The following is a 13,617-nucleotide window of genomic DNA, read 5'->3' as shown; positions in this document are numbered from 1 at the left end:
TGTTTGCATGCATTCTTCTACAGAAAACGAAACATTGTTATATAGCTCAACACAGTTATAGTATTATTGTTTAAATCTCGTTTTCTTGATCTACCGCGAGTTCCATGTTTTACTATGCCTAATATCGATCTAACTTACTGCAGTGCAACTAGTGTCTCATAGTAGCCACCGAGTGAGCGCACATAGAAGCATTAAAACATAACTTTTAACACACTCAAATAATGTATCTAATATGATAACACAGCACTGCGTACACATGACTGTAAAAGGCAGAAGCGGTCTTCTACTACATAATAAAAGCGAAATCAGTGAAATCCAGGCGTCATCAAGCCTTTGTTTTAAATAAGCGACCTCAAGCGAAGAAAAAATACATACTGTGGCTTTAAATGAAAGCATAATTTGAGTTCTTTGAAGAAAAGTGAGCATTCAGAAAGAGAGGTGACAAGTATGATCTCTTTTCCAAAATGGCAAAGAATTCCAACATACAGTTTCTAAATCTCAATCCACATCCTTACGGAAAAGGAAGTCGCCACACATGGATACAAATCAGAATGTCAGACAACATCCTGTATCTGCCCAGAACAACAAAAACTCCCTTCAAATTATTAAAATCATTGACCCTGTCACCTGAAACAGTCAAGACCTCCAGTCCACAAAGCAAGACAAATGCAACAAACAGGCCATTATAAAGTTAGAGTGTATTTGGAGGCATTGTTCTGCAAACAGAAAGTATAATGAATCATTTTGTTTTGGAATGAATGAAGAAAACAGCTCTGAGTAAGCCAATCTAGACCACTATCCACAAAAAGACCCACATCCACACATGTTTGACTGAGACATTCAGATGTGGGCTGTGTAAAGCTATGTCTGCTGACCCAGTCTGGACAGGTGCGTTTGATTATGCCGGCGTGCTTTAAAGAGGCTCTTGAGGGAGTTTGGTCATCTTTGAGGAACTAATCGCATATGTGTGCCATATACATCTCATGATAGTCTAAAAATGTTTCTAGAGGAGGGAAATCTATATACATAAGCAATGTCACAATTTTTTTACTTACAGCAAAAACAATTCTGCCATCCCAAGACTTTTGTAGCACGCCAACCTCTGACAGGATGTAAATAATAATAATAATGTGTAAACAAAAATGTACTAAATAAATTAATCATAATAAAATTATATATCGCATCCAAAATAAAAGTGTTTACATAATATATATGTGTGTATAGTACTGTGTATAATTATTATGTATATATAACATTTCACACACATGCATGTATATATTTAAGAAAAATGTTATATATATATATATATATATACATGATAAATAATATAAATTTATACAGTATATACATGCAAATATTTCTTAAAAATATACATAAAGGAGTGTATTTATATACATAATAATACACAGTACTATACACACATATATATTATCTAAACACAAACTTTTATTTTGATTAAATTAAATTGTTAAAATTAATAAATTGCCCAGTACTAATAATAAATCCAAGTTAATTTTCTTTGAAAAAAATAAATGTTTTCTTGTAAATCTGCTATCAGAACTGACAAAACGGTCTGACTTCTGACATCCTCATCATTTACAGTTCCTCTTTTTAATGCTCAAAGAGGTTAATGCACCCAAATAAAGCCTTATATGCCAAATTAAAAACCACAAAATATATATATATAAAAAATAAAAAAATTCACATTTGCTCTGGCATTTCTGTTTTCACAACCACGAAGATGAATAAGGCTGCCAATCTGACCCAGCCATTTAAGCCTCTTTAAGAGTGTCTGCTGGTTAGCACTGCACAGTTCACACACACACTACACAATTGCACACGTACAACAACTAAACTAAAACATCTCACTTCTCTGCACCAATGCTGCAGCTGAAGTATTTAACTAAAGTTGCATCAGAAGCAAACCAGGCTGAAAGAGGAAGGTGAGGGTGTATGAGGAAAACATACTTCTCTTCGTTGCTAATTCAGTCTCCAGACACACTTCAAGAAAACGATGGTAGGACTCCATTTCCCCCGCAGAGATGCGGACCAAGGAAAAGGATGTTCCCCGTGAGTGCCGCCCACATACCGAGCAGTGGGACGGGATGGTCTGATAGCGCGGAGAGCATTCCATACTGCAGCACAAACCCAGAATGCCCCTGCTCATGCTCAACCTGCCTCACTACGGCTCTCTGGACGACACACACAAGCTTGTAGCTCCTGTGCAAGCAGTGTGAATTGTAAGGTCACGGAAAAGCAAGGCGAGATCAGAATAAGTGGTCAGAAGCTTTGCTGTCTCTGGATTAAGAGAACTATTTTAGCTCACTTCTCCTGTGGCGGATATACTTACACACACCTCCACCTGAGAGCATAGTCTCTCCCTGACAGAGAGCTGTCACTACACACACACACACACACACACACACACACTCCATAGATGTAATGGTTTTTGTACTGTACAAACTGTATATTTTATCCTATTACACTAACCCAACCCCTTAACCAACCCATCACATAAAACATTCTGCCTTTTTACATTTTGAAAAAAAAAAACTCATTCTGTATGATTTATAAGCTTGTTTCCTCATGGGGGCCTCAATTCAGGTCCCCACGGAGTCCTCACAAGTCATCGTGCATTCAGGATAAAGTCTCAAACCAGGATGGAAAAACATAAACACAAAAACACTTCAACCAACCTATCTAAACAAGAACATAACATGGATTTCCACAGCATCAGAAACATGCAAAAAATGAATCTTCGTATTTAGGGGTGTAACGATACATCATTAACCCATATATCGCAATATAAAGATCTGACGATATGTATTGTTGATATAAATGATCTGATTCGCGATATAGAGCTGTTTTATCCAAGGCTCAACTTGCTGTATTTATAATGTATAATTCACCCAAATTTAACTCTGTCATCATGTACTTACCCTCATGTTGTTTAGTTTAACTTCTTAAATGGTTCGTTCCCCTAAAAATAAAATATCTGTCATTAATGACTCACCCTAATGTTGTTCTACACCCGTTAGACCTTCGTTCATCTTCTCATTACTCCGAGAGCTTTTCTGTTCCTTCATGAAAGTGTATGCACACTATACTGTCCATGTCCAAAAAAGGAATAAAAACATCATCAAAGTACTCCATATGAGACATCAGTTAGTTAATTAGAATCTCTTGAAGCATCGAAAATACATTTTGGTCGAAAAATCACAAAAACTACGACTTTATTCAGCATTGTCTTCTCTTCCTGGTTAGTTTTCAATCCTCAAATAAAGATTTGAACGGTTATGAATCAATACGCTGATTCATAACCGTTCAAATCTTTATTTGAGGATTGAAAACTAACCAGGAAGAGAAGTCAATGCTGAATAAACTCGTAGTTAACTGATGTCACTAACTGAAACACTAACACTAACTTCTGTCCTTTTTATTTTTTATAAAACCTGAGAGATTTGAAGTCCATTTCTTTCAAACTTAGGTCCAATAAATGTCATAAAGGCATTGTAAAAATATATCAAAAAACAAATCAAAAGTCTAATAAAAACCCAAGTCTTCTGAAGAGACCACAGTGGTTTTATTTGATGAACAGATTTACCACAACGCGCATCCTGTAGTAAACGTGAACTTGTGTGATGTGCTAAAACAACAAAGAGACAGGGTTACGGGTAGGGTTAGGGGATGCAGCTCCACCCATCATGCCCACAGTAGGTTAAGAGAGGGGGGAGCTGGAGGTAATGGCTCTGCAGTAGCCTCTACATATTTTTGATGAGAGCATTCTGACTCCACATACTGTAGATAGCAACACAAGGCCCAGAAAGGGTAAAACATCTTTATAATAGTCCATGTGACTACAGTGGTTCAACCTTAAAGGCCTTAATATAAAAATATTTGCAATAGGAAATTATTCAGTTTAGGCAAATGAAGTCTGGTTTCACGTTAGTTTCATGCAACGCAGCAACACACACACATAGTCTAGACCAGAGCCGTTGACTATAGAGACACAAGAGCACAACAGCAGACAACAAACATATCGGACCCATTTCAATTCTGCACAGATCAATGCTTTCAAATCAAGTTTCAGATCAAATTAAAGGGGTACTTCAGCGCTGGGAAGATAAATCTGTATTTAAACTGGGTCATCAATGTAGTAGAAATGTGAAATTATTTTTGAATTTGGTGCCTTCTAGACTGAGAAAAGACAGAAAATGTATTTTTGTCTCATGGGGATGAAAGACTACAATTCCCAGAATGCTTCGCTGCCCTGCGAGGCCATTCTCAAAGCCACCAACTTGATTACTTTGACTGAGTTGGAGAAGACACTACAATTAAAAACTGAATGTGTCTGTTCAATATAATGAGTGAGTCGCCGCGCGAGTATCACAGCACTGAGCACTGACTGCAGAAGTGAGATAAATGAGCTGAGGTAATCGCGACTGCACTCGCAGCATACATTCAAAACGCAAGTTCAGTCTGGCGCGTTTCAGTTCATGCCTTTGCAAGCTTAACTTTCATAGTAATTCATTTGAGAAGTGAAAAGACTTACATTGCTCACCATATCTCTGTTTAAATGAGTGCCTGTAGCTGAGCTGAGCTCTGAGTGCAATCCCCCACGCGCGGGTTCAAAACATGTGGAAATGGCTCCCTCTGCTGGCTGTAGTCTTTAGCCTTTGGCCAAACATTCCTCCTATGATGCAAATATCGTCAATTTGCATCATAGGAGGAGTTTTTCTAGAAATAAAATGCATAAATCTCTTGTCTCAGAGGGATATGAGGGGTAAAAGCACAATCATTTGAATATACTCCAGGGTTTCTACTGATACAAAGCCATATGCTAATCACTGAAGTAACCCTTTAATGTTTTGAAGCGAGGAGAATACTTTTTGTGTGCAAAAAAACAAATATAAATAACAACTTCAATCTCTTCTCTTTCGTGTCACTCTCCTACGTGATTCACGTAAGCACCACAACAATAGTGAGCTGACGTTCTGCTGCAGTGAATAGCCCAACCACATGAATAGCATACGAAATTGACAGGGAAGAGAATTGTTGAATAAAGTTGGGGGGGGGGGGGGGGGGGGGGGAGTTGCACCTAGTCACATGGACTGTTTTAACAATGTTCAAGGCCCCTCTCTGGGCCTTGAAAGTGGTCGTTGTTTTGCTGTCTATGAAGGGTCAGAGAGCTCTCAGATTCATTAAAAAAATCTTCATTTGTGTTCTGAAGATGAACGAAGGTCTTACAGGTTTGGAACGACATGAGGGTGAGACATTAATGACAGAATTTTCATTTTTGGATGAACTAACCCTTTTAGGGTCCTGGTTCAAAGGGTCTTTTTAATTTTATATATTTCTGCTAAATCTGTTGAAAATTACATGTGTGTGTATATATTATATATATATATATATATATATATATATATATATATATATATATATATATATATACACACACACACACACACACACATGTAATTATATACACACACACATGTAATTTCCAACAGATTTAGCAGATATCTGGACACAATTTTTATCTGTTTTTATTGGAAAATCTTACTGATAGCAAGAGAATTACTTCCAGTTCTTACTCAACATCTTCTGCATCGTAATAATTCATTCCGTCCCAAGAGACTTTCTGCAGAAATCGGTACAATCGGTTGAGAGTGTGGAGATCTAGTGTGTGTTTTTCCTAAATGAGCTCTCAGTGTGGCACTACGACGTTCTGTTTCACACACACAAAAGAAAATAATGACCCCTCTTTTCCACATAACCGGGGCTGTCAAGCTCTAAAAGACAGAAACGCATTATTAAAAGAATCATAAAAGAGGTTAAGCACCCTAGCTCTTCTTGAAGTGCTCATGAGAATGCACGAGAGAAGAAGCGATGTCCGATTCACGAAATTCCTCATTTGTAAGTTGCTTTGGATAAAAGCATAGCTAAGTGAATAAATGTAACGAATCGCTCTTTTGAGTCATTTTCTTAATTAATCAGTTTATCTCGTTTACAAAGTGTCTCTGAATGGTTCGTTCATGAATTTGACTGGTCTGGTTCAGTCGCAGTAGTTAACATCATTGAAGGGGAAGATCATAAGTAATAAAAAAAACAACTTCAATTTATGTCATTTTCTTACACAACCGTTTGGTTTTATTAAACCGGAGACGTGTGGACCACTTTAATATGCTTGTTTTGTCATTTTGGAGCTTGACATCCATAATATGAGAAGGGTATTCTTCAAAATTCACATTGTGTTCCACAGAACAAATAAAGTCTGTTTTAAAGACACAAATTATCAAACTATCTCTTTAACTGCTTCTGACATTCACCCCCTTGACTTCACTCAACTATGTTAAGAAAGAAGGTGAACTTTCTTACCAGTATCTGACCGAACGAAACTCCAGAGCAGGATTATGAGAAAAACCATTCAGAATCACTGGAATAATTACTGGCACATTTTTCCTGGTCACATTGCTGCGTGTCTAATCATTATTAAGCCCATAAACCTCTTTTTTCCCCACAGAAACACTACCCAAAAACTACCCAACCAAAGCCGCAACTCCCAGAAATGACTTTGCATGCGATTCTACAAACTAAAAAGGAAGAGAAACACATTGTTCCTCAGACACAAGTACTCTTTAAATCTTCTTGAAAAGTTTGTTGACTCACACATAACTGAACCCATTGTGCCGACGGTCCCGCGCTGCTCAAAAGGTCCCAAGAGCCGCACTGACCCGCAAACTCCCTCACTCCTCGTGTCTCCTTCAGGTTGTGTCTCACTCCTGAGAGTCTGGTAAGATGTTACCAGAGGAGCATGTGCCTCTGAAACGCAGGTAACACATTGGCATGCTTTCTACAAATATCGTTGAGAACGCCAGAAGCACCGGTAGTTTCCTCTTCCTCTCTCTCCCAGCGAGACATTCATCACTGCACTGCAGCGCTCTGTGGTTAAAGTACGTCAGGAAGAACTTCTCACAAACACACAGATTCCTTTTCCCCTCTCCACCCCAAAACAGAGCCCTGCTCCATGCACACCCACACACACACACACACACATAAACCCCTCCCCACAACCCTCACACATGAGACGGCATCATGTGGCACCGACTGTTAAATCTAAACCTGAGGACTGAACTTTTTTCAGCGGAAAACAGATGTAATATGCTAAATTGAGAAGCAAAAAGTGGGCAACAAACCCAAACAGTGATTTCATGGATGTTTGAGCGCTCACTTGTAGGTGAGCTAATGTTTCATGGATAACTTCAGACATTCCTGTGGATGGAAATCTTTGTGCTTGTAAAATAAGGCACTCTGGAACCGTCTGGATCACAGTCAGCCTAAAGCATGCACTCAAATACAAGCGTATATCAAATGTACTTAAATGGAGAATAAAAGTATTCATTTTACGAAAAGATTCAAGCTATTGCGCAGCACGTAACATCCAATGTTTGGTGCTAGGGGGTCAGTGGAAAAGTTAATGTAAAAAGAGAAATTAGCGTAAGAACAAAATATATAATAGTATAATTCTTATTTTTACATTATGGCATTACTAATTGATTTATTCTATTGGCGGTTTGGCGCAATATTTTTTATTATAATAAATACATTTTATATTATGGTATTCTAACTACTCAATAGAATAAAAATAATGATTAATCCTAAAATGTACTATGACTTGCCATAATTTTGTTTTTATATTGTTGTTATTATTATTATTATTATTATTATAAACAAACAAACCAAATGTTGCATTTTGGCATTCTAAATACTCATTGGAAATCATGATATTCTTTTATTCTTTTCTTTTATTGACTTGCCATAGTTAGTTTTTTATATTATTATTATTATTATTATTATTATTATTAGACATTATTGCATTAATAATTAATTTATCCTTTGGACTTGATATACTTTTTATAGAATAAATAAATACATTTTATTGTGGGATTTATGATTATTTTAATTTTTTTTACTTGTCATAATTTTGTTTGTATAATAATATTATTATTGATATTATTAAATTATTAAACAAACAAATCAAATAATGCATTATGGTATTCGAAATACTCATCGGAAATCATGATAATATTTTCTACTTTTATTTTATTGACTTGCCATAGTTCGTTTTTTATATTATTTTTATTCTTATTAGACATTATAGCATTAATAATTAATTTTAGAATAAATAAATACATTTTATATTATGGTATTCTAAATACTCATCAGAAATCGTGGGATTAAACATTATTTTTATTCTATTGACTTGCCATAGTTTGTTTTTATATTATTATTATTATTACTATTATTATTATTATAATAAATACATTTTATATTATGGCATTCAAAATACTCATCAGAAATCATGGGATTAATCATTTTTATTCTACTGCCAGTTTTGTTTTTATATAATTTATTATTGTTATTATTATAAAACTGTTAGACAGACAGACAGATTTTAAAAAAATCACTTTTAAATAAATCTTACACAAGTTTGTGAGACAAAAATGACCTCTTTACATTAAAAAGGCCTAATTGTTTAAAGGGTTAGTTCACCCAAAAATGAAAATTAGATGTTTATCTTCTTACCCTCAGTGCATCCAACATGTAGGTGTGTCTGTTTCTTCAGTAGAACACAAATAAACAATTTTAACTCCAACCATTGCTGTGTGCCAGTCATATAATCATGTGAATGGGTAACAATTATATGAGAGGAAAACATACAAACAAAAAAACATGCTTGGGCAACGTGCACCAAAAACCTTGCTGCTTCTGACGACACATTGATTTATTAAGACACGAACCAATCGGTTTCTGTGAGAAACTAAACAGTAATTATGTTAATTTTTCTCTCATATCCCGACGAGTCTCAGCAAGTTTTCCCATTATCCCATATCTATTACTTCCGTCTGATGAGGTCAAACGGACGTGATCATAGATATATACCATGTAGATTCCTCATTCAAACGATCCGTGCAGGCCCTAATGAGGTTTCTATCTATGATCGCGTCCTTTGACCTCATTAAACGGAAGTCATAGATGATGAGAAAACTTGATGAGACTCGTCGGGATATGAGGTAAAAAAATAACATAAATACTGTTTAGTTTCTCACAGAAACCGATCGGTTCGTGTCTTAACAAATCAATGTGTCGTGAGGAGCAGCAGGGTTTTTGTGCACGTTGCCCAAGCATGTTTTTTTTGTTTGTATGTTTTGCTCTCATAGACTTGTTACCCATTCACCCCATTATATGACTGGCACACAGCAACGGTTGGAGTTTAAAATCTTCATTTGTGTTCTACTGAAGAGACAAAAACATCTACATGTTGGATGCACTGGGGGTAAGCAGATAAACATCTATTTTTCATTTTTGGGTGAACTAACCCTTTAAGCAATTCTGATAAAATTAATCAAATAAAAAAGAACAAAAGAGTTCCAGGACGTCAACAAACAAAAGGCTCCATGTGATTTCTGGGAACCGAGGTGACCTCTGTCTTTGAACTTCCTGTATATCTGAACAGCCTAGACCGTGTGAATATAGAATATTGATTTGATGAGTGCAGCTGTAACAGGGATTGTACAGAGGAGCACACACAAGCAGACGGGCGAGGAGAGAGAGAGACAGAGAGAGAGAGAGAGAGAGAGAGAGAGAGAGAGAGAGAGAGAGAGAGAGGGGAAGGAAGTACAATGACCTTCCTATTGTTCACCTTTTGAGCGTCACCACTCGCTGCCGCAGTTTTATTGTGATTGCAAGTCTTTGGAGATACTGTCACGCTGACGCCCGCATACAATAATGCCCAGTTCAAGGATTTTGGGCTGTTTATAGAATAGTATAGAAGTAAAGAGTTTGTCACAACTCAAATCCGGTCAGGAACTTAGCTTAAAAGAACAGAGAAAAATGTAAAAAATAATTGCTATTTATTTTATTTTTTTATTTTAGACTGTTTCTTTCGACTAACTTCCGAAACACAAAATAAGGTTTGTCTCTTTAAGACAGCTTGAAAGACTTTGATTTACACATGAAGTTAAAAGGACATTTCACCCAAAAAGTGTAATTAAAATATGAAAGTAAAAAATACATAGATATATATGAATCCATATAAACCCTGTGGCTCGTGGTGGCACACTGATGTTTGGTTTCTGTGAGAATACCAACAGTATTATTTTTTTTACCTCATATAAGATGAATCTCACCTAGTAATCCCAACGCCATTACTTCTGCCGAGCAAGGTCAAAATACCGGCGTGACCATAGATATACATTCTATGATCGCCCCAGTATTTTGACCTTCCTTGGCGGAAGTAATGGTGATGGGGAATACTAGATGAGATTCGTCTAATATGAGGTAAAAAATAACAATCACTGTTCGGTTTCTTGTCTCGTGTCTTAAGACATCAATGTTTCGCCACAAGCCACAGGGTTTAATATAGAATTGTATATGTCTATGTGTTTTTTACTCTCAAAGAATTACACCCCATTGAAATGATATGACTGGCACAGCAACAGTTGGATTTAAAAATCTTCATTTGTGTTTCTACTAAAGAAAGAAACACACCTACATATTGGATGCCTTGGGGGTAAGCAGATAAACATCACATTTTAATTTTTGGGTGAACTATCCCTTTAAGAGTTTTCAGTTTTGATATCTTCGAACCAAAACCTGAAATTGACATTTAAAGACATTTGTAATGTTATAAAAGATTTATATTTTCTATATTCTTTTGAAGTTTTTATTTAGGTTCTTTCGACCAGGTGAAAAGGTAAAATGAAAAGGAAAGCACCCCTCGAGATGGGCCCAGCGGCAGGGGTACGCATCCACCGGGCCTCGCCCTTCCGTGTCTTGACGTCGGGTTTTTCGTGCCCTCTCCTCGACAAAACCCGGACGGCCCATTTAAAAAAAAAAAAAACTAAAGAAAATAATCATGGCTTACACAAAAATACTCTGCAGCACAACTGTTTTCAATAAGAAATTAATTAAATAATAAGAGATATATAATAATCATAAAGGTTTACTGAGCATCAAATAATCACATTTATGAAGGATCATGTGACACTGAAGGCTGGAGTAATGATGCTCAAAATTCAGCTTTGATCGCAGGAATTTATATTTATTTTACGGTATTACTTTTTTATTGTATATTTATTAGGGCTGGGCAAGTTAACATGTTATTATTGTGTTAACGCATTTATTAATTAACGCCGACAATTATTTTATCGTGCATTAACGTAGTTATTTATTATTACATTGAAAGGCCGTTGCTCACTGCCTCTGAATACACATAAAGACAAGCACTGGTCACAGGAGAATACAGTGCTGTCTGTAGCCTGTTAAGCCAAGGGCTTGACATTCTTTGTCTGGGACAAATAAAATGTTAAAATAACCAGAAACGCGAGAATGATTCAGATTTTTTGTTGTTTTTATTATATTCAATGTAAACAGCGATTGATGAGTGTATGTCTGCCTCTGGCACGTTAACAAGTCGCGTTGAGGCTCGCACTGCCTGTCTCTTTTGTGAGAGACATTCGTGGAGAAATCAAAACAATTGAGCAGCAATATAAACTCACAGAAGAAACATACTGGGGTAAAACTGAGTTTTTTGTAGCTGTTGATATTTATGATTTATGATATTGTTAATAACACAAGTCGACTTTGCAATCTTGAATTGTGTAGCATGAATGGTGTAGCCTAGTTCAATAAACAGTAGCCTAATTAATATTAGGTTACTTACATTTTAGATCCAAACAACCTGTTCCATTTCACCCATGATTTCACCGACGAAAATAGTTCCAGAGGAAAGCAACACTCAGCGCAGTGTTTTGTAACTAAATGATTCAGCGTTTTGAATGAATCATTTGAATAAACGACTCAATGACTCGCTTATGAAGACGATCACTTGCTGCCCCCTATTGGCGGTTATGTTTAAAAGTATGATTGCATGTTTCATTTACAACATCAATCTTATAACATTATTTATTGCAGCTGTATTTTTTGTAGTTTAAATTATTTAATTTGATTGGTAACAGCCTATAGTGTTTTTACTAGGCTATTATAACTGAATTTATTAATCAAATGTAACATGAAAGATTTGTTGACATGACAACCCTGATAGCCCTGAACTAGTGATGCACGGGTCGTGTCATTACCCGCGGACCCCGTATGTCTATTTAATGGTCGCGGGTGCGCGGCGGGTTGTAAAAATATATACAGTGGTGCGGTGCGGGCCAAATAACTTCATAAAAGTGGCGCCGCGGGTCGGTGCAGCGCTAACAGTTCCCCGAACACTGCAAGAGGAGTTCGAGTTCTTCTGGCGTCGCGTGTGAAATGTCTTCATCCCAGGTAACGTTACAGTCAGTGGCATATGTTTCAGCATGTCATGTAAATATAATTTCATGGGGTTTATTTTTTTCAAACGCCAAATAATCACGATGCTCACGTTTACAAGCCAGTGTCATTATAGTAGTCTATTGGTTAGCGTTTTACAGAATCTATATGATACTTCAGTTCAATGTTTGAGTGGTAGCTCACCATAACAAGCAGGACAGCATCGGTCGGGCACGCCTCCTTCAGCTCACGCCGACGAGCAAACGCTGGTCACATGTTGATCCTCGTCCTGCCTTTAATCCATAGACAGTAAAAGAAATGGACGGAGCGTTCCCATTGACTTCTACGGCGTTCAGTGAAGTCAACCTAGGGGCACTCACTTCCTGATGGCTGAGCGAACTGCGCAGGCTCAGACTGAGCTTGACGACGTAGATGTGACGTGAGCCTCCTGTCTGACAGCTGTAGGTCTTCTAGTAGTTGTGGAAAGTGAAATCTGAATCACGTTGTTTAAATATTTTCTCCCGTTGCTTTTGGCTCACTATGGGCTTCTCCCCATTCTTCCCCCTTGACTTTATCAGACTTTATGTCTCCACGTCCCCCCAACTGTCTCATAGACAGTAAAAGATTGCCTGTGAGCGTCTCCTCAGGTCTATACGGTAATTTCTCAACTGTGCGACACAGTCGCGTTGGTTATGACGCAATCGTTAGCCTATTTTTACAAAAACAGCTTCTACGGGGCGATAGTGTAAGATACAAGGTAATGGAGCCTTTTATGCATTGTCGTGTTTCTTTAGAAATAAACAATGGACAAATGGAGTCTTTAAACGTCTCAGATGTAAAGTTATTCACTGTCAAAGTGACTCAAAAATGAATGGGAGTCAATGGGATGCTAACAGCAGGTGATGGCTTGGTTAGCAATGGCAGCCCCTATGGGTGGAACGCTTTCCGAGCGCTAGATTACCCCCTTGCTTTAATCCCATCACTTTTTCGTTTCCTCTTATTGCTTTCCTTCAACAAAACCTTTTATTTCTTATGTGTCTGTGCTGCTTCGGACATGACTATATTATCCGACGAACAAAGTTGGGCTCGCACGTCCGAATTTAAGGAAGTGTGTGTGTTGGTGGAAGTGACGTATATGCCGTAAAGCAGTCGAATTTTGTAGTACTTTTTGTTCTCGGGTTACTACCCGAAACCCGAAGTTTAAAAGTACGATTAAAAACGATACAGACCCCATCAGGCTATGGCAGACGTGTCATTCAACCGAGTCGATTTATCATCACAAGAGTCTTAAAGGGGGGG

The 13,617-nt window shown here is 37.2% G+C and overlaps 1 protein-coding gene across 8 annotated transcripts in view; it reads right to left on the bottom strand.

Moving 5' to 3' along the window:
- Positions 1 to 13,617, bottom strand: part of mcf2l2 (MCF.2 cell line derived transforming sequence-like 2) — a 126,172-nt gene that overhangs the window by 106,914 nt on the left and 5,641 nt on the right. The window contains exon 1 of one of the 8 annotated variants that reach the window (XM_067432095.1): positions 6,670 to 6,963. The exons of 5 other annotated variants lie outside the window; for them this stretch is intronic. In XM_067432095.1, coding sequence (XP_067288196.1) covers positions 6,670 to 6,685 — 16 coding nt within the window. In that variant the 5' untranslated portion in view covers positions 6,686 to 6,963. Of the gene's footprint in view, positions 1 to 1,968; positions 2,088 to 6,378; positions 6,511 to 6,669; positions 6,964 to 13,617 lie in introns of those variants that run through there. 2 more of the 8 variants (XM_067432094.1, XM_067432093.1) reach the window with 2 other exon arrangements.

The sequence above is a fragment of the Pseudorasbora parva genome, chromosome 22, assembly GCF_024679245.1.
Source record: "Pseudorasbora parva isolate DD20220531a chromosome 22, ASM2467924v1, whole genome shotgun sequence".
Classification (NCBI taxonomy): domain Eukaryota; kingdom Metazoa; phylum Chordata; class Actinopteri; order Cypriniformes; family Gobionidae; genus Pseudorasbora; species Pseudorasbora parva.
The sequence above is the reverse complement of the archived record's forward strand: the minus strand, read 5'-3'. Positions and strand labels throughout refer to the sequence as shown.